Source organism: Aythya ferina (genome assembly GCF_964211825.1).
Source record: "Aythya ferina genome assembly, chromosome: 17".
NCBI classification, from domain to species: domain Eukaryota; kingdom Metazoa; phylum Chordata; class Aves; order Anseriformes; family Anatidae; genus Aythya; species Aythya ferina.
In genome coordinates, this window is record NC_140316.1 from 7,262,320 (window position 1) to 7,284,294 (window position 21,975).

General features: G+C 47.9%; 1 protein-coding gene across 10 annotated transcripts in view; it reads right to left on the minus strand.

The window, feature by feature from the left end:
* Positions 1–21,750, minus strand: part of ADORA2A (adenosine A2a receptor) — a 28,918-nt gene extending 7,168 nt beyond the window's left edge. The window contains exons 1-3 of one of the 10 annotated variants that reach the window (XM_084538928.1): positions 20,544–21,465; positions 18,507–18,598; positions 5,743–6,610 (exon numbers count right to left, since the gene is read on the minus strand). In XM_084538928.1, coding sequence (XP_084395054.1) covers positions 5,743–6,092 — 350 coding nt within the window. In that variant the 5' untranslated portion in view covers positions 6,093–6,610; positions 18,507–18,598; positions 20,544–21,465. The other 9 variants (XM_084538935.1, XM_084538931.1, XM_084538930.1 and 6 more) reach the window with 9 other exon arrangements.
* Between the last annotated feature and the right edge of the window lie 225 nt (positions 21,751–21,975).

Consider the following 21,975-nt stretch of genomic DNA (forward strand, 5'->3'; position numbering starts at 1 on the left):
GGTAATGCTCAGTGTAGAAAGCAGATAGCTGGGTTCCCACATTGTCCAGCGTGGGTCCCACACTGTGTTTGACCCCATGCGTCTGCAGGCAGACCACAGCAGCTCCGGGCTCCCAGTGTTTACCCAGTGCTCCTTCTCCCTCCATCCCCAGAATCCTCTCAGCAAATAAACATTTTTTTCCCTCCAACAAGCCATCAAAATCTTTCCATCTCTTAATGAAATAGCTAATCCCACAGGTTCATGCTCCTATCCCAATGCCAGTTCAAAACAAAGGCGGGGAGGTGCTGCTTGCTCTGGGCACAGCACAGAAGGGAGATCCCACACACACTTTAAATCCCTGCTGAAGGACCTTGGGAACAGCTTGGCTCCACACATGACCTGGCAGGCCTGAGCCTCCTTTCCGCAACTGCATTTCCAAATTGGAAAAGGAGGAGCGGGTGAGGGAGTCAACCACACAATTCCCAGCACCCAAAATACATTTAAATCCACCTTCCAGAAATCAGGGAGGGATTCAGCTGATCCCTGGAAACGAGAAGGTTTCTCCAGCAAGTGGCGGGTCCTGATCAATGCATAGGGATGGCAGCAGAGAAGCTGCTTACATTCAGAGCTAATCAACACAACAAAACAGCATCTGTGCTTTGAAAAGAACACTTGGGGAGCAAGAGGTTGGCTGAAGGCACTTGAAGCCTGGAAAAAAAAAATCACAAAACCATGCAGCCCTGGAATTGGCTACATCTTGTCAGAGGAATTTTGAAATTGTGCAGCTGTTATCCCACGACTAGAGATGTCCCTTCCCTTCCACTAAAAATACATTCATTACTGCTCCAGGCAAACAACCCCCCCCCCAGCTTCTCCCTCCCTCTTACCCTCTGGGGATTCCCATGCAACAAACTTTACAGGCTTAGGAACAGCACTTAACCCAAGCAGCCTGCTGCTTCCCAGCTGCGGTGTGTCGCGCTGGCAGCAGGAACTCTCAGCCCGTCAGTGCATTTCCATAACGCCTCGCTCAGTATCTGCAGAAGCTAAGAGTGAGAGCTCACAGCATCGAGTGACAGTGTGGCACTATGCTGGCCAGGAACCCACTGAGGAGGGACTTGGGAGAGCTTCATTGCTAGGACCCATATGAGACGCCGCCAGCTGACCTGGCTGAGGTTGGGTTACTGCCAGATGGATTCTCCTGGCTGTCCACTCAGGGAGCTCCCCAGGCTGGCACTGAGGAGTTTGTGTACCTGGCTAGGTGTCTTCCCAGGCTCACAGCAGCCAGGCCAAAGCTGCTGTCTGCCCCCCCAGTGCTCTGGGTAAGTGGTAAGTGTGGGGCTTTCAGGAAACATCACGTACAGCACGAGCTGCTGGCACCCCTATGGAGGAGCTGCAGCCTGCCGAAAGGAGCTGCTCACACCGACAGCCTGTGTGCTGCACAACTGGCGAGCGGCTTTGTGGCATGTCTGAGATGTCCAGGCAGCACTGGACTGTCTGTGCATGAGCACTTCTTGTGCTTCATGTTTTTTTTTTTTTTAACAAATCACTACAAACGCTGTTCACTCGGCACATCCCCCCGGTGCCTCATGCTGCTGCAGTCACAGGGGGCAAACAGGAGGAGGATATTCTGTCCCTACTGCATGCATCTGGAAACGAGATGCTGACAGCCCCAGCTCACCTAGGAAGTCATGAGCAAGAAACCAAACCCAGACCTTCTCATGCACCACCTAAACAACTCTTTCCCACGACTCTCAGTCAAGAAACTTCCTCCCGTTATCAGGTGTAACTGATACTGGTGTGTGACTACGCTGTGGGGACAGGATGGGGGGGTCCCACAGATGGGCACGGGGCTCCCAGTGGCAGCAGGCAGGCTGCTCACAGCACAACCAGCTCCCAGACTAAAACCTTGGCAGCAGCAAGTTCCACTTGAAGCCACAAACAAATAGCACTGCTTTCAAAGCCATGCCCATGGCTGTTCAAAGGAAGAAGGGAATTATTCTTTCGTATTAGGCTGGATCTGGCCATACTGGCCAAGATATGGGCCCATGTAGGAAATGCTTGGTGTAAGGTCAAAAGACTTCCAGTGAGCAGGGAAAGACAGAAGGCCAGTGGCACTCAAAGCAGCAACGAAACATTAAGTCACCAATTCACTGAATCAGATGCTCAGATATGCCTGTTTGAGGAAACAACCCTTGAGAATTAAAGGAACTGCTGAAACAGACTGTTCTCAGTACAAAGGTCCCTTCCGAGTCCTAGACTTTATTCAGGGCTTTTATCCATCTCTCCAGTTCTTCCCACCCTGACTTAGAGAAGGCAATGCTTCATGCCCAGCTCCCTTAGCCCCTGGCAGAAAAGCAACCTGTCACCCCACTGCCAAGCCAGAGCTGCAATTTCAGGTCCCCCACTACACGGGATAAACGTGGCCCGATGCTCCACGTGTCAGGGAGTTGCACCTCAGCAAGGCTTTCCCAGCGAAGCATCCCAGAGTCAGCTCCGAAGTACCTTCCCTCAGAGGAAAAGCTCTCCAAGTTCCTGTAGCTGGCACCAAATGGCAAGCACACAGATTTATGCCTCAGGTGAGCACCTGAAGCCAGCACACAGAGCAAGCAGCAACCTAAGAAAACTTTTCCATTTGGCTGCAGGAAGAAAGAACTCCTCTCTTTGCATCAGAGCTACCTGTCCTTCACCACGGGAACGTCTGCACCACAAGTGCATGCACGAGAGCACGTGGCTGGGCACAGTGCCCTCGCAGTGTTTCCTGGCACCAAAGAGCCTGGAAAGTGGCAATTGTTCTCGGCCCGTGACTTCATCCTGGAGCCCCGACTCACAGCCAGTTTTGTTCAGAACACCCAGGGGTTTTATATCAGCGACCGCAGGTTTTCAGGTACCTGCCATGTTAGGGAGACACTGTGTATTTAATGCTACACCGAACAATGGCTCGGACTCACTTCCTTGGGAGCGCTTTATTGCTACTTTCAGAGTGCTACACTTGTACTAATCCTGGCAGCATTCTGCAAAGCATTTGGGAACTGCCGGAAAGTTTTTCAAATTCTGCACAATGTTTTAATTATTTGAAAGGCTGAACCCATAAGACATTCTCTAAATAGGGTTGTTTTTTTTTTTGTATGTTTATGTTTTTAGCTATGCGTACCTTTCCTCACTGCATTTCTTGGGGAAAGGTTCTTTCATCCACAGAAAAATCACTCCATACATAACACCAGTTATTTACTGAGGTGTTCTACACTAAGAATCAGAAATCCCACTCTTGTTTCCTTAATACAGTTTATTTGTGTGGGAACGGGTATCCATTGAGACATGTGGTTATCTTTCTTAGGACAAATTAGATATGAAACGGTTAAAGAAGAAAAAATAGGTTTGGCCCTTTTTCATTTCTCTAGAATACACAAAGGAAGTCTATTTATTTTTAAGAGAATTTATCAAATGAGTATTGGGAATGCCTCTTGTTACCTTTTCTGTCCTCTGAAAGGAGAGAAGTATTCCCAGACATTAAAGGATGGGGCAAAAGCATTGTATCCTTAGTGGCAGAATTTTCCTTCCAACCATTTGACGCACTTTTGAGACAATCAGGTGTTAGAAAAAGAAAAAAAAAAAAAAGAAGAGGATGTGAGCAGTCTGAATCATATTACATTTCCCTTTTCAGCTAATCAGCTTTCACTTTCTCAGTGTGTCAGAACCTATAAATCTAACGTTCGTTCATCCATAAATTCTTCTGAGGAAAAGAGAATTGACAACTTCTTCATTCCTACTGTAAAAGGACAAACCAGTACGGGACAAGGAGGGGGAAGAACCCATGAATCTACCTGTCGGTTTCTACATCCAATAAGCTCCATGGTTTCTGGGGTGGAAAAGGGTGTGTTCTGTTTTTTCAACAACAAAATAGTGAAACAGGTACACTGCCCAGCACTGGTGCAGTCAGATTTTACTAAAAGACTCTACTGTGGCTATTCCAGGAAATTAAACTGCAAAGACAATATAATTAGAATAGTACCAAAAATGGGCAGAAATCCAGATTTCTAAAATCCTTTTCCTGGCAAGATATCCTCTTAACAGTATGAATGCTTAAACTGTCAGCACAAGTTTTCAGAGTTAACTTATGAGAGATGAATTGAAGACATCAGACCTTTTCAAAATCATTTCAGAGGCAAGCTACCAAAGGCTTCTCTACACATGCTTCTTTGTACTATTTATCGGTACATTGGGGTATGACCTGAAAACATCTATCTATATGTAGAAATGCAAAAAAGTGGAGACAGTCCGATTTATAGGTATATTGATAGAGCTTTCCTCTGCAATGGAATGGAATTGTTATTCCTTACAACTGCCCTAAAGCAGAGGCTGTAACACTTAAAACTCTAAGCTTGGAAGCCAACAATTAACGGTAATGTTAGAGCAGCACGAGCATGCTGGGACAAGCCTTCAGGAAAGTCTTTGCTGCACTGGTCCACATGGAAAGGTAATCTCCGCAGCCCTAGGGAAAAGAATGCTTTCTATTTTTGAATGAGATGTCTGTGTTCATCAGCCTAAGTGCTGGATGACCAAAGTACTCACAAGAGACAAAACCAAACTGGACAGCTTGACACATGTGATTTAAACTTGACAGGAGAGAGGAGATCCAAAACCTCAAACCTGAGAGCATAATAATTGGAAATTTGTTCTGTTTCTGCAGCCATGTTTCTTTTTCAGCAGGATAGGAAGCAAGTCTCTCCATTTGTAAGAGCACACTGCATCCTCCTAAGGACGAGAGAGGAAGGAAGGAGACTCCTGTATGCTCTGCCAGCGCTGGCCTCTCTTGGGGCTCTCTCTGCATCTTTCGAGCTTGCTGAACAACTTGCAAGTGCTGTCACAAAGCCTTTAATTCAAACCCAGCCCACAACATGTAGTGCTGCTCTGCACCCACAGGCAGACATACCCCATCACAACAAAGTGCTTTAGGGAGGCTGAGCTGAGTAGCAGCCCCTGTGCATGCGGCAAAACTTCCCTTGTCCCACATCAGCCTCCCTGGTTGCACACCAAGTCACAGCCAGTCTTATTCAGCTTTCCAGCTCTAGTGTTTAAATGTGCTTCTCTTCCTTTAAACTCCAGGGTGGAGAGCACAGAATAACCACCTTCAGGGCTGGAGTGGGGACAAGCTCCTGCCTGGGCCTAACACACACTTTGCGTGCAGATGCAGCTGGAGTTAGTCCAAGTCTTGCTAGCTTCTTCATGGCATGCTGCCTCTCCTCCCTTCACATTTAATGGACCCAAAGGGAAAATCCCCATCCATACCCTCCTACAAGCCTGCTCCACCAGCTGCAGGCAGAGTCCCCTGTTCTCCCCAGTAGGAAGAAGACAAGCTGACCTCAATCCCCTTTCTGTCCCCACCACGTATTGTTCTAGCTCCACTTTCCCACTGCGATCCTTCCGGTGCTGTTGGCCGTGGCTCAGAGCGCAGGTTATTGAGGTTATAGCACAATCCTGTCTAAATATGGAACGGCAGCTCCTAGGCAGCACCGTTGCAAAGCCGTGGACACAGGCTATGTGAGATCAGGGAATAACAGGAAAAAGAAACAACCAGAAAATCCAGCAACCAAGGTAGGCCCTTAGAAACATGGATTTTGCTGCCCCCGCCAAATTACAAGGGACAAAGCAATGCTGCTCATTCAACTTTCCCCTCCTCAGCCCACCTTCAGATCTGCTGCTTTTACTGATGCTCGTTCCTCGCCACAGAGCCCCCCTCTGCCTCCCAGCCCATCCCGTGCTTACCTGAGGGGTATGCGGATCGCAATGATTCTGTCGATGGCGATAGCGAGGAGGCTGAAGATGGAGCTCTGAGTCAAGACCAGGACGAAGCAGGCAATGAAGAGGCAGCCATAGAAGAAGGCACAGAAGCCAGTGCTGATGGTGATGGCAAAGGGGATTGCCAGCACTCCCACCGCAATGTCAGCAGCTGCCAGGGACACCACGAAGTAGTTGGTGACGTTCTGCAGGTTGCTGTTCAAATAAACTGCCCAGCAGACCAGGATGTTGCCCAGGATGGCCAGCACCGCAATGACCAGTTCCAGGATGATGTAAGCTACGTCTGAGAGGAAGTCTTCCTTCCCATGTACTAGCATGGTGAGAGCGACCAGGCCAACGTGAGAACGTGCCAGAAAAGCTCAGCGTTCATATCTGCAGAGCACTGAACAGCCAAGACACCTCAAAGCTGTCCGGGGTCTGAAGAGCGCTCAGCTGCCAGCCGCTCACCCTCACACCTTTCTCCACATGGCTGCCGAAGATCTTGGCAGGAGCAGGTGTAAAGAGAAGAAAACAGGGCCTGCCAACTCCAGCCAAGTGGATTAACCAGATGTAGAGTAATTCAGACTCCGGCAGATGAATGGACAGGAGAATACCTCACGCAGCCAAACACTGCTTCCCAGGCCCCAAAGTCCGGCAGGCAACACGACACAGCAAGTGTGCTGGATGGCAGCGTCACATCGGCTGTGAATTTTTGTTTCCTGTTGACAATTACGCTGCTAGTCATGGCTTCCTGTCATACACACCATCCTCTGGTTCTCTTTTTCCCTTTTTCTGCCCAGGACTTGGGAAATATTCTCTTCAGCTGAAGCAAACATTCAACTTCTTCTGTAGTTTCCTTAAAAAAAAATAATAACAATAAACAAACAAAAACCACATACGCTAAGTAATAAGCTCCACGGCGGAGATGGAAAAAGCAAAATCTCATTAAAGTGGCACATTAAATTGATAACGGATATTAAACAGACCTAGAAGAATACATCATTGGCAAAAGTCTCACATTTTGTCTATCCTGAAAGCTGCAGGGCCAGGCCCAAGGTTCAGGAAGGCAGTGTTTCACAGCGGTGATGAGAAACAAGGGACGTTTTGTTTTCGAGGCTACCAACTGAGCTGGCACTTCAGCAGCTGCTCACTAGTCTGCCCTGAAACATGAGAGCCCCATTAATTACGCCCTGGCAAGCGCTGTGGCTGCAGGGAAGCAAGGTGGAGGAGCCTTTTTACATACACCTGTCTCCCTCTGGTCCCAAACCCAGCACTGGGCCATCACGTGCTGCCCACCCTCACGTACTTTGCCACAGAGGCATGCTGCACAAATATGCTGCTCTGCGATGACACGAACATTCATTCATTTACAAGGAGATGATGCTGCTGGCATGTGTTCACCCTGTTCTTGTACCTGCTTTTTCCTCCGAGTCCACAGATACTGAAACACAATCAGCAGCAGGGAAAATAAATAGTTCAAGGCACCCCAGAGAGTACTTATCAGTACTCTCCTGCTGAGAACAGACACCCTTTACAAGCGTCTCTTTAGGTTCCTCTCCTGCAACACCATCTTTTTGCTCACATAAACATTTACCCTACAGGCAAGCCATTTTATTTGCTATGCCTCTATTATACATAACATTTTTTTGCATCCTCACATTCTGATACACTTTATAGATAAGGTCAGCTTGATTCTTTGACTACAACCAGCCAGAAACACACCCAAGACGTACCCCTCCCAGAAAGACACACACAGGCACAACGCCACCAGCATCTCCTGGAGCACACGTTCATGTTCCTGCATCATACACACAAACCTGGACTCAACGTGGTGCCGCTTGCAGGGAGATCCAATCCCTCCAGCTGCCATTTCACAGGAACAGATACACATCGTCTACATGTGCATGTGCCTCATTTGCACACTGATCTTGTGGGTCACCTCGCGTCTCTGCTTTCAGGTGTGTTTCACCCCAGTCTCAGGTAAAAATATAGCAAGAGAATACAGTGCCCTGAGCTTTGTTGCACAGTCAAGAGAGTTGTTTGCTGTCTTATCCTGTCATTCCAGAGCAGGTTTTAAACCTCGTTTAGCAGACTTTAGTAGAAATATTTTCTCACTAATTTAAGAGAACAGCAACTTGAAACACCAGGGTTGGGAGAGAGAGACATTGCACTAACTGAAAAATGACTAACTCAGTTTCAGAAGCAGCATGCGCCTCCAAACCGAAAGCTTTTTGGTACCTCATCCATAGCTGACGTGCTGTGGTCTAACCCAGTGGAGTTTCATGCCTTCACAGTTGACTGTTTTGAATTCAGAAACCTAATTTCACAGGACAAAATAAAAGGGTAAAGACAGCGATAATAAATGAAAATATGATTAACTCGTGATTCACATCTGATCTCAGGCATATAATCTAATTTTAGACCTTTCATTGATTTAGAGCTCTATTGCTAATGCTGCATTTGAAAGGAAAGTGAATGGCTCTTGGTGGTTTGGATGTGTTTCAAAAACCTAGCTTCTCTCCACCTTCAGCAATCTTCTGTATGTGTTTTGTTTGGTTTGTGTGGAAGAAATGAACAGAACAGATTAGTTTGTGATATAGCTATTAAGAGGGAGATAATGATCATCCATTTAATCTTTTCTAAAGAACAACAACAACAAAAAACAAGTCTCTACATTATCTTTTTAGCAAAAACCCTGTTTGTCACTGACCTCCCATAGATTGTTTCCTTGTTTCTACCTTCTGAAATTCCAGGGATGTCAGCGATGTGCTCCTACATCACTTCTGTAGCATCTGATTGTCCATTTCAAATCCCAATAGGTTTGTTTCAAGGCAGCAATAATGAAAACTCCCCAGCCCGACTTCCAGAGAAGGAGATTTGAGTTAATATCAGATAGAGACAACGAAAATTGTGAGGGAAAGAAAACAAAGGGCAAGATGAAAGCTAAACTACAACGCTTCGTGTGCAAGAGCAAGAAAGGGGCTGGTGGGGGAGAAGGCAGGAAAAAGGTGGCAGGAGACAAAAAAACAAACAAGGGAAGCAGTGGGGAAAAACAAGTCCGTAAGAGAAACACTGTGCACATCCATCAGATGAAGGCTCTAACTGGTTTGGGCTCCCATTTTGTTTAACCTGACTCTTTCACTGGCTCATCTCAAACATGTTTTCCAACAGTACATGGAGTGAAGCAGCAAACCTACACAGCAGAGGTCCCCCTCACGGCAATCATTCAGCACAAAGAGGAAGCTGAATTACTGACAGCTCTCCATATAACCTGAAAAAGCACAATGCTGGAATATGAAATTTGATGACCACATCACAAACTGTTCTCTAGCACTGCAGTTTTTAACCTTCTCCTTCAACTGTGTGCTTCATGGCCTGATTTTAACTTTTTAATACAGCTTTGAATTTGTTTGGTCCCATTTCCCATCCCCCTTCACAAACAGTGGCCTGACAGTTGAGCCCCAGCTCTGGCCATTTATCCCGAGGCAAGCTGTGAGATGTTATGCCCAGAAGAGGACAACATGTCCTTCCACCCCACTCTGCTCCCAGATGGGCTGGAAAACACTTAAGAGTTCTGCAGAGCCAGCACATCTCAGAAGAGAAATGACCAGAGCTGAGCAGGTGTCCCAGCCACGACCGAACAACATTTTGTGTCCGCTTCACTTCAGCGCCAGAGCTTCTGCAGAAGCAACTGCTGTTAGAAGCAGGAATTATTATTATCAGCCACCCAACGCAGCACATCAGGGGCCTCACTCGCTGCTTACAGAAGGTGTCACCACCCACGAGGTTCCCATATTTGGCCCAAGCTTCCCTCTCGTTTTATTCACCTCTCGCTATGTCAGCCTGCTGCAGCCTTTACCCAACGTGATGAGACTCAAATTGCAGACACATTTGCCACTTGCTTTTAAACAAGTACAGGTCCACTCTTTCTGTGTGTATGACTAGAAATTTACTGCACAGAGACAAAATGAAATGCAGACCACCTAGAAAAGAAGACATACCCAGAGGCAATACAGAATTTATTGTAGAATCATCTACTTCATGCATGACCCAAAGGCTCAGCAACCAGGTCTGACAATACAAAATTAATTAACAACTTGTTTTACTCACTGGGGAAGTGTATATTTAACAGCTCAGGCCCTTCAGGGATCAATATGGCAAGCCTCCTGAAACTTCAGAAGAATAACCTGTATCACACAACATGCTGGACAGCTACAATTAGTATTTCTTCTCAAGCTCATGTTTTGTTTTGTTAATTGGATTAATTCTTCCTTGATACCTTGGGCTATGTTCCGGCTTTCTCCCCATTATTAAATAAACCTTTCTTGCCACTCACGAACCTGTAAAGCTGTTGCTCTGTTCATTTTTAGTGACTTGGAACACTCTGTTCTCTCCCATATTTCAGCCTCAGTGAAAAACTGCTCCTTGAAAATTCAATAAAGCATCTGAACAGCGTGTTCCCATGGAGCAATTCAGCACTGGAGACCAAGCAAGCTTTTGTTTGGCATCTCCAGTTGGCTTTGGACAAAGGTGTTGCCCCTTCACTCTCCTGAGCACCAAAAGATCAAGGTGAGCCTTTGGCCACTGCTTGCTTCCAACCACCCACCTCAAACAAACTCCTTCCCAGCACTTGGCCTCTTCAGGCTGAGCTCAGGCACCTCAGCTTTGGCTTCATGCTGGGAAGACGACGCACCCTCCACACCACGTGCCAGACACATGACACGTCTGTGACACAGTTTGACAGCTATTCTTACATATTAGCAAAATCTCCTGGGGTACAACAGTCCGCAAGGCACTCAAGACATCTATGGGCATGCAGGTGGCAGGCGGAAGTGTCCCCAGCCTCCAGAAAGGATTGGTTTCTGCTTCAGGATGGGGCGAGCAAGGCAGCAGCACAGCAGGCAGCTCGGGAGGCCACGGGGGAGTCTTCACCAAGCCCCATTCCACAGATCACAATCTACATCTCCTGACAACATGACCCTTCCCAGGTACCAGCCACGTACAGATTACCTAGCTCCCTTAGGGAAAATCCTTGCATTCACACGTGGCTGCAAGCAGAGAAGTAGTGCTGCTACATCGTTTCCTACTTTCCAAAGCCTGGAGGGGGAGATGCTTGTCAGCTTTTATGCTCTCAAAGCCCTTCAGCTCAAAGAGGATCTCACTATCTTTTCAATCCAGGTTTCCAAGAAACCTTGCCTCTCCCCATTTCTTCAGAGGATCGAGTCACAATAAACAAGTCAATGTGCACACAGGCACTACACAAAAAGCTCACTGCAAACAGTGAAAACAGCTGTCCTTCAGGGGAGAACAACGTGAATGGCAGCAACGACGCTTTCCAGCATTGCCTCCTGGTTTGCTTTCTGAAGTTTGGTATTTTATAGTTCAGAGAAGCTTCCCCATAACCCTAACTGGTCGCATGAGCCCGGTGTGCTGGGAGCTGTTGGAGAGCAGCCTTTCTGCCTCCCTGCCCTACTGAAGGATGGAGGGACGTGACGGCATGAGGCAGGAAAGGGGGCAGGATGGAGGCATCACCCTTCTAACCATGACACAATTTTTCTGGTTTCCCTATTCACTTGATTATTGGCTGCTGGCTACATGACCTTTAGGTCATCTGCTTTCAGTAATAGGAGGAAATTAAATATTAATAATAGACTATTTCCCTCTAGACTGTTCTTTGTTAACAAAGAATACAAGTGAAACAAAGCAGGCAAAATTATCATCACTCCATGCTCTTGGTTTTCAGATACCTGGAGCACTTGCAGTTTCCCTCAGGCTTCCCTGGAGTTAGAGCCACCCGGTGTCCTGGCACACCTGCCTGAGGGACGCCCACACAAGGGCAGATCACAGCAATGACCAAAATTCCTTGTTCTATCCCTTAGTCTTACGCTTGCTGAGCATCATTTCAGACTTCACCCAAAATATTCTAAGTTACTGATGCTCTGACTGAGGAAAAATGCAGGGCCAAGTACCTTTGGAAGTGCAGAGCTTGTTGTCTTCCTTTGGGGAGTGAAGTCTTCCTCCGATGTAAACCCTACAACAGGGCAACGGAACAGCTTTGCAAATTCTGCAGAAATACTGAACAAAATGGAGGCTTCAGCTTTGCTGAACTCAGTCTAATCCCATTTTACAGGAAAACAGCAGCCCTCCAAGACTTAGAAGTTGCACTTCACATACTTGTGAAAGACAAAAGAAATGTTTTTTCAGATCTATACTGCCCCAGGTGGGGAAGAGAGACAACATTTCTTCTTCTGGTTCCCCCTCTGTTGCAGTTCAGGCCCGAAAGGGAGCCTGAACTCGCACCAACAAGCACAGTGAATTTGGGTGCAAAGTTTTTATTGACGAGAGGATTACTGGATACACCCATGCTACTGCACCTGTGACAGCTACAAAACCTGTAAGCAGTCATACCCTTCAAGCCTGTCGTGTGTCTCTCCTCTACCTGTTTATTACCAATATAAAATCACAAAACAAAATAGCCCAGGAAGAAAACCCCACTGAACAATGAGCAAAGGTCATAATGCTGATGAGCTGGCTAACAAAAATGGCTAATCTGAAACCAGTGCTTCAGCTTCGCCTCCTGCCCTCCAAGTGCTAGGAGTGGATTAATTTTTATTGCAGTAGCAGAAGGGAAGACTGGAGCAGAACACATTTGACCATTATTTTTTCCTAAGTGGATGTTATAAATGTTTAAAAGCAAACAGGGAAAAAAAAAAAAAAACTCACAGTAATTATTCCCATTCTAATGGTCACAAAAAGCCAGAGAGGGCAAAACTAAGTAAGGCTGAATGACCAGCAGTTAAATAAGCCAGATCAAACAAACAAACAAAGGCAAAAGACTCTCCTGTGTCCACTAGAATAAAGCCTTACTGGGCAGCAGGCATCATGACATCCCCCAAAAGGCACAGAAACATGGTGGATTTTTTTTTTCCACTTGCATCCAGGATTGGTGATGCTAATTTACCTACAGTGGCATTTCCAAATAAATAAATAAATAAATAAAGCACTCAAGTAAACTTTCATAAAACAGACACGTAAAAAAGCATAATTAAAACAACCAACCTTGGCCAGAAACAAGTTACTACTGCCAATATCATCCACAATGTCTCTGAGGATCCATTTTTCTTTTCCTGTGTGAGGAAAGAACTCAAAAGCAAATTTTGCCTCCCCACAGCCCCACCAAAACCAGCTGTGTTCACACATACAGAGCATTTCCTTCAAGAACAAAATAAGAGAAATGAGGAAACAGGATTTCAAGAAGAGGTGACCCACTGAGGAATAGAGGCCAGGGAGGAATTTGCTCCGAAAATATTTGTCATATTGCTAATGCATCCATTCTGGTATACTTTAAAATAATTCAGTAGACTTCTCTCCAGATGTGACTTCATCTCTCATTTTTGTACGAAGTTTCCAGACAGGCAGTTCCGAATTAGGTACATCTGTTGATTTTGCTGTATTTTTATCCAGCTCCCGAGTCCTATTTGCCTTCCCTAACGACAGGCTTGCTCCCCGCCAGGCCTCGCGAGCCCCCCTTGCTCCCTGTGGGCTCTGTCCCTGTGCAGGTTGCAAGTGGCGTTTGCCCAGGCTCTGCCCCCTAAAACAACCCCACCGCAGCACAGGGACTGCTGCCGTACCACGTCAGCCAACATCCTGCCTTCCACCCTAGAAGGAATAAAGCTCTTTCCATCTCCCCTTTATGTGGCTGAAAACGACTCCCCAGCTGTCCTTCCCTATCCTAATAAAGGCACCGCACGCTACGAACGGAGATGAGCAAACCCTACCTACCTCCGAGCCAAAGCAAAGCTTTCTCATCTGTGGCTCATTCACTGACCCCTTGGAGCAAGGGTTATAGCTGAGGACCCACCAGGAAGCTCTGTTCCCACCCAGGTGGTTTGACTCATCTACCCAGAGCACAAAAAGCAGCCCAGCCTCCGTTGGGTTGCTCACACAGCCCATCACATCCTTCCTCCCGGCTCGCTCCCTTCTCTTATCGTTTTGAGCCGTGACACAGCGGCAGCACTCAGCCCGTGCCCCACAGAAACGGCCACGGTGTGTGCCCCAGCACCCCCAGAGCTCCCCCAGCCCCACTGACCTCCACTTCTGCTAGGAGGGCTGCTCGCTGCTGGCTCCATCACAGGGATCACAAGTGCACTCCTCGTGCCCTGCAACCCCGTATCGGCTGGGTTTTGGCCGATACAGGCTCCCTGCTCCCTCCCGTGCCCTGGGGTGTGCCCTGGACCCTCACACACGCAGGCTGTGCACCAGCACGCTTCAGCCTGCTTGTTTCACCTCAGCTCATCAACCAGCTACCACTGAAAAAAACATTTAAACTGATGATGCTGGTGTTGTGTGTTCATCCCCAAATCCAGACAAATGACAAATTTTCTGCCTACTTAGTTTGGTTCCAGCTACTCTTCTTCCCCCCCCCCCCTTTTTAATGTACTTACCCTGCCTTGCTAATCCCTGTTTGCTCTGTGTCACACCTCCCCAACCCCTTAGTGTTTCTGCCTCACGGTCACAAAGCTATTCAAGACCTTTTAGGACTCTGCCAACCTCTGTGGGTAAGGAGGAGTTGATGCTCTGACGAGGTCTCAAGGCCACGTGCTCTCCTTGTCCCTCCCTCTTCTGTTTGCTGTGACTTGCACCACACTTCTGTCACTCCTGCAAAATGACTTGCATTTTCACTATCAGTCAGCCCCAGCAATACAACAGGCCCTTCTAGAGGTACTCCTCAAAGCGAGCTGCTTTTTCCCCCCCCCCTGAAATCCTTGATTATAATTCAATTTAGGAAGAACTCTCCAGTGTTGCTGCTTATTGATCCTAAAGTCTCAGCGTTTAGCTGATGCTCTGAGAACCCTGACAAAGCCCTTCCTTCATTTCCTAAGTCCTTGTGCTGTGGTAAAAGCACATCCGCTGGCAAGTAACAGCCTGCTGCTTCTGCTTGCTTCCTCCTCCAACTGCTTGGGCCAGAGACACCCAGTTCTGGTGGAGAGAGCATGCAGTGCTGTGCAAAATGACATTTCTACAATTTCTTTCCGTCTACATCAAACCATCGCACTGGAGAACCAGTAGCTATTCATAAATCACTTTATAAAACATTTTACTGGGCTGAGCAGCTTGGTAGCTTGTTTATGAGCAAGCACGCTTGTCTACAGGAAGCTGAAAGACGACCAGCAGCAAGTAGCCCATTACAATACAAACAGCTCTACCGCACTTGAGAAGTGGTCCCTCTCTCCCCTGAGAAGAGATTTTACAGTTTCTGCATAATAAGAGACAATAAAAAGCACCAGCTGTAAAGGAACCAATAACCACCATCACAATAGCTGAACCAGGACAGACCAGAAAAGGAACAGCAGCGTTTGACTTCAAATGCAGAAGATGTGAGTCAAGCCAAGATGGAAGCCAGGGAGGCACCCAGAGCAGGCGCCCCCAGACTTTTAGTCTCTCAAGAGGACTGTGTCCAGCTCTTGCTCGCTGAAATCACACAGCGCAGCTGTATGGTGGCTACACGGAGTAAAAGGAAGATCTCCCTTCAAGAGAGGGGCAGGCAAAACAACAAAAACCATCAAGGAGTCCTCTTCCAGTCTTCAGCCCACAAACAGCTTCTTACCTTCTTGTATCCTGAAGAGCGGGCACCACGCAGATGTTCCAGAAAAAAGAATCCCCCTCAATCTTCTAGGTCTACCCATGTTACAACCTTTATGCATCATAATGCTCCAGCACAGTTTGGATCAGCATTTAAGCAAGCTGACAAAGTCAGGTATCTCAACTCTTAACAGATCCAGCTAAAGAGGCCGGATTTCTTAGAGAAAAGCACTTTTTGGCATCGGGGTATTTTAAAGAACCCCCGACCAGGCAGCCCTTAGCACAGGTCATTTCTCCCCAAAACCAAAGCTGTAGAAGACTTAACTAACTTTAAAAAAGTCAGTGTGCTTCCCTGCACATGCTCCAGGAACTGTAATGGTGCTGGTGCCTGCCCAAGACAGTCTGATGTTATTTTCCATCGTCCCATTGAACCTGGGCACTGACCTGTGGATTGGACGTATGTGGAAACTGTAATTATTCAAATCAATTTCAACCACGTGTCTTTCTTCTGAAGATCGTATTAAACAACCACACACTTAGCTGTCTTTTATCCTGGGAAATGTTTCCTATGGAAAATGCCAGCCTGTGCCCAGGTATACGGATCTAATACTGAAACCAAAGCTGTTATCAACACAGAATACGATACTTAACAGCCTACTTCCCTTAACTCCTTAACCTTAACAACTGATTCATACCAGGATCTGGCAATCCTATTCTGGGGGAACCTCAGCAACCAAAACGTCAGGTCGGTGTGTAGAGGACTTTGTTGGTGTGAGAAGGGAGATGTGGATAACTGGGCACACAACAGAACAGACGAGGAGAACAGAAACACTTCGGCTCCCCTCGTAAGAAAATGAAAAGTAGATAAGAAGCGAGAGGAGGCTTTGTAAAACCGAGCCAAAATAACCTCAAAGAAGCAAGAGCAGGAGAAGAATGGCAGAGACATTGAGATCTGAATACTAAACAAGGAAAGAAACTACTTCTAACAGGAAAAACAGTGCAAACTTCACACCCACAAAAAGATGCATTAAAACAGCAAAATGACACCAAATTACACTTCCCTGTGTTCAACAGCATTACTCACTCAGATGCACAAGGACTCTGGTGCAGAGAGATATGCAGACATGACCCCCAGCTGGCGCTGGCTCGGGCTCAGCTGAGTGAACGATCAGATCCCTCTCCTGCCCTCCTTGAGGAGCTGCTGAAGAAGGAGCCACACGTGTCCCTGTGACAGGAGGCAGGGAGTGCTCTATCTCGGCTGGCTGGCAGATAAAAGAGCCCCAATCTGCAAGCACCGGAGGCCTCCTGAGAACGGCTGAGTGCCTTCCACCCTGGATCTGAGTGTAATCACAAATGCTAATCGACGTACAGACAGAAGCCCAGCATGTCATTCGTCACGTCTCCAAAGCTGCAGGAAAACCCCCCTTTCCTCTCCTTGAAGCAGCAAGGGACAGGAAGATTCCCTCATCCTCTGTACAAGAGAGCCTTTCCCTCCCCCTGTCCCTGGCTCAAACCATCTCTGCAAGAAGTTTCACCCCCCGCTAACTCCTCCATTGTCTCAGATGCATTGTTTGCAAATGTTCCCTAAAAATGCAGTGGAAAGTATTCAGTATTCTTGTTTTTAGGTCTTTCCACATCCCCATGTAACACCTGGCCTTTATCTTGTTACCTGTCAGACAGTGATAAGCCTGCTGCACGCAACCTCTGACCTATCATCGAAGATAAACACGATCCATCTTGTAGCTGTCATTTCTTTTCAAATCCTGCCTTCCACTGCTGTAGTTGTAGCAAATTACTTATTTTATTTGGACTTGAAATGTGTAACTTTTCAAAACATATAGAGATAAGTAAAATTAAAAATAACACTAGCAATAGCCTCAAAACAAAGTTTCAAGCCTGGCCTTCCTGGCACTGGATTTACTGCTGCTTTGAGAGCAGGGAGGTTCCAGCACTCCTGCTCTTGTATATCTTTTGTGATGGCATTTGGATATAATTTCTGTAAGATTTGTTGTATTTTATTCTTTTTTTTTTTCTTCTTATTTAGTCAACTAATAGGCCCAATGACAGAAAAGCAACCGTTCTCCGAAGCAAGTCAAAATAAAGTGATGGGGTTTGAGCTGGTTGCTTAAATGTAAGTGGATAGGGACATCTAAAGTGCTCCAAACCATCACCAGAGCCTCTGCCATCACTTCAGAAAGGCACGTGTCTCCCTCAGGTACTATCCTATTCTCTGCCAGCCCCACTGGGATGCCACACACAGCACTGATGTCTGCTTAAAGCACTGAATTAAACCCCGGGTGTCCTGAACAGGAAGGGACAACGCTTGTGCTCAAACACGTGCCAAAGCTTTGTTAACACTTTTGCCTAACACCAGCGATCACCCTGAACACAGATGTTTTACAGAAGCCATCTTGATGTGCTTGGCTCTTCTCTGAACTTTCCAAAGCATTCCTTTAGTGGCTCATCAGTTCTTTTCATAACCTCATCGTTGTGTGTTTATCCCAGCAACTTTATCCTCACTTTGCAGTCACACCACCATCCGGAGATGTAGCACAGCCTACTTGCCCCATCCTTCCCACGCTGCTGCCTACCTCAAGCCATACAGGCACAAACTAGCCACGTTTCGTATGGTTTGCTCCTTACAGAACTCAGGTGGAAGAGGGAAAGAGATCACACTCTTACGAACTGCCACTTAACTACTCCCTGCATTTGCTGAAGGAGTTCTACATTCTCTTTGTTGATTCCTCTGTGGGTTGCCCACCATGGGCAAATGAGTTACAGCAAAGGAAATTGAAGCTGGACATCAGGGTGTGTCCTGCATTGCAGGAAAGCGTGGAGACTCCACCGCAGGTCTTAAGGAGCAGGATGGAGAAAGAGCTGTCACAGGAAAGGCACAAGCACAGCTGATCCTGCCTTTGGGCAGAGGCATGGATTAGATGACCTCAAAGTACCTCCTGAGGATATTTTCCATAATTGAGAGTTGTATGCGCCATCTGGCCATTCCGATCTACAGAGGTTTACTTTAGAAAAAAAAAGTGCAATACAACCAATAATTCTTCCTGACTCAGATGCAACCTTAGTGAGGGGAAAGGCATCTTCTGATTCTACAGAAGAAACGGAAGCCTTCAGAGATTAAACCACCTTCAGTGCATCTGCCCAGATCCACTTACCCTCCAGAGGCAAAATGCTGCCGGTTCTTTACTCCTAATGGACCAAACCACAATCCAGCTGCATGAGCATCACATTAAGCAACTTTCTCTTCCTTTTTAAAATGAAAAGAGAGGCAAGGAATCAGTGCTGTTGCATTCAGGTAGTTTGCCAAGGCTGTTCAGATGCTATTTCCAGATGTCAAACCTGAAGGTGATCCATGATGAAACCAAGCTTTCTGGTCCTAAGTAACAGACCCCTGATGAAAGGGGCTGCCTGGCTCTACACTGATATGTGAGAACCCTCCCCGATTCCTTCAATCACAGATCAAGATCTTGTTTTTTAGCTAACAGTCTAACAACAAAAGAAGAAGAAAAAAGAAAGAGCTTCAATAGCCCATCTTTATTTTCAGATGGAAAGCATACCACAAGGAAGGACCTAGAGTGTTATTTACCATCCACAGAGGATGAAGAGAATTCAAGAGCTGTTCAAAGCGAAGGACAAACTTTGCAGTGCAGTAAGAGACAGATGCCAATGCCAGCCTTCGGATGAAAAAAATACCTCACTCTCGCAGCTGCGCAGAACTCTCAGGCAGAGCTTAGCCACAACATGCTTCGTTCCATTTCACATGCATAAATGTGGGTGGAAACATCACACCAAAGCGAAGAGCTGAAGCTCAGTGAAAACGTTTTGGTCAAAATATCTGTGAAACCTTAAGCCTCCTGTATAGACGAGATCACACAATCTACAGCTACCACGCAGAAAGGAAGTGGTGAAGGTAGGGGGTTTTCCATCCACGCCAGATGGAAAAGATGCCAGGCTCAAGACCGGAGGGGACATGCATGGCCAGCCAGCCCAGACCCTTCAGAGAAACGTAACTGAAAGGAAGAGTGAAGATTTACAACTGACCCTCCAAGCCTCCTGCTGGACTGAGCTTTTCCCAGTGGTTCTTAAGAGGGCTTAACCACATGGCTCAGCATAAAATCCACTATTGAAGATTAAACAAAAAGATGAATAGCTTTCAAAAGTTGATTACATTCAAAAGCAATAGTGCCAGCAGCCCTTATGGAGACATCCTATTAAAATATCAGCAGAAATAGAAATGCAAATACAGGAGACCTGGTAGGAGGCTTTTGAACCCACTGTCAGAAGGACAGAGGCTAAGAACGTCATTACTGGGCTGACATCCCCTGATCTGGCACTGAATCATGCTGATTCCATTTTTTAGATATAAAAATATGTACGGAAAGAGAGACAGATTATGTACACCTGTAAATTGCAGACTTGTCCCAGGAACAGCGTTAAAAAGGAGTCTGCTTGCCTTTTTTTGTGTACCCTGAAATAGGTCATTTTTATTTTATATATACACATACATGTTTGCAGTCTGTACCCATGTGTTTCCCCTACAAATTCAGAGGTTCATAGCTTTCCTAGAATTTAATCCATTTGCCACATTAGACAGGATTTCGTTTCCATACTATTTATGATTACAATTACATTTATATTGATTTTTTAAAATGGAAATTCAAAACACGGTATTTTTTCCACAGGTCTAATTCAATTTAAATATTTCTCATATGCCTGTTGGTTGTTATCTAATCTTTTTGGCAATATGCCTGGGGGGGGTGTCCCTCTGTAACGGCAGGAGCTGGCCATGCTTTCCCTCATGCAGAAGAATGGATTTATCAATTACTACAGTTCTTGTGTTACACAGGTCTGAGACTTACCAGTCAGATAAGAAACCTGAAAACAAATACATCCAAAGATAGAGTTATCTAATAGTTGACCATCTGCTTAGGAAAATAATTTTAAGTAGTTAAGGCAATTCTATTAACTAGTATTTGCCAAATGAGTCACGTTGCTTAAGTTAACCCTTCCTTTCTCCTCTGTGGCCCCTCTGCCCAGAACAGTTTGGGAGAAGGTACTTGGCCACCTTTACTATTTTTAAGCTAGCAACAAAGCCAGCAGTACGTCTGCACTCAAGATCTACCCCAAGCTCACACCGCACCAGGACATAAAAGAGCATTAAAGTAACCGGGGAGCTTCTGGACGACACTTACACCACACCACAACGCGCAGAAAGGTCTCCTCCCAGGAACGTCCCCACAAAGGCACCGCACGCCGGGAGTGCACCTGCTGCTCGACGCTCTCCTCCACGATGAGCTGCGGCACCTCCGCCAGGACAGGTCACCCCGGCAGGGCCCAGGAGCCCCGTCCCGCGGGGCAGAAAGCCTTCTCGCACATCCCTCCAGCAGTTCTGGCAGCAGCCGGCCCCACACAGCCCGATGCCCCTTTCCTTCAGCAGCCCTCTCCCCGTAGTGCAGCACCACCGGGCCCCTCGGGGCCTCGCGGCTCCACCGACATCCCCGCCATGCACCCACGCTGAGGGAGCACCCGGTCAGGGTGGCAGGGCCGCTGCCCCCAACCTGTTTGGGTCACTTGGCACAGATGAGTCAGGGTCAGGGCTTGCGGAGCGAGGAGCGGGATAAACTGCGTGCGGGTTTAGTGCCGTCTACTAAGTCCCTGCCCTTTTTCCCTTTCGCCTGATTGCAAAGTGCGTGGAAATCTCCCTTGATAAACGCTACGGAGCAGCTTACAGGATGCAGGGTGCTCCTCGGGAATCGCTGTTTCACAGCTGATTGCTTTCGAGCACGAACAGCAGCCGAAGAGCCGGCAGGAGGAGGAGGAGGTCTGGGTGCAGGCGAACAAAGTCCAGCGCCCGCTGTCTGGAGGCAGAGCCGCGGGGCAAACAGCTCCGGGCGCGGGGGTGTGGCGGGGACTGACAGCTGGGAGCGAGCAAGGCGCGAAGAGCCGAAGAAACCCACGCGGGCCGGGGCAACTTACAGCCAAATCTCGCCGGTCCCGTGGGCAGCGGAGGCAGGAGAGCTCCGCTCAGGCGCCGCGGGGGAAGTTGAACCTCTCCCGGCAACGGCCGGGGCCCGGCAGCCGCCCCCCGCCGCCCCTCAGCGCGGGGCCGGGCCCGCCTCACCCACCTGCCCCCGGGGCTCCGGCTCCGGCTCCGCGCCGCTCCGCACCTCACGGCCGCTGCCCCGCTCCCGCCCCGCGGCGCCCTCCGCCTCAGGACGCGGGCAGCCCGGCGGCAGGGAGCCGGCGGCTCCCCCTGGAGGGCGGCGCGGGTGGAGCGGGGCGGAGCGGAGCCGAGCCGGGCCGGGCCCCCCCGGAGCCCTCTCAGAGCCCGCGGCGTTACCTGGCGGAGGGGCAGCACCGCGAAGCGGCTGCGGAGATCCAGGGCTTGGCTTGAGGGACCTGCGAGTGACAGAAAAAGGGGCTTTTAGAGCCTTACAGCCGAGTGTAATGACGGGCAGGGAGAGGAGGGCTTTCCCTGTAAGCAGCCAGGTCTTTCTAGGCTGAACTCCTGCTGAAACCTACCGCCGGACCAGGCGGCACCACACAGTGCTCCCAGGGTTACACACAAACTCCCAGCTCCCTCCAGTCTCTGCTTCCCCTCATCACCACCAGCAGAACGGAAAG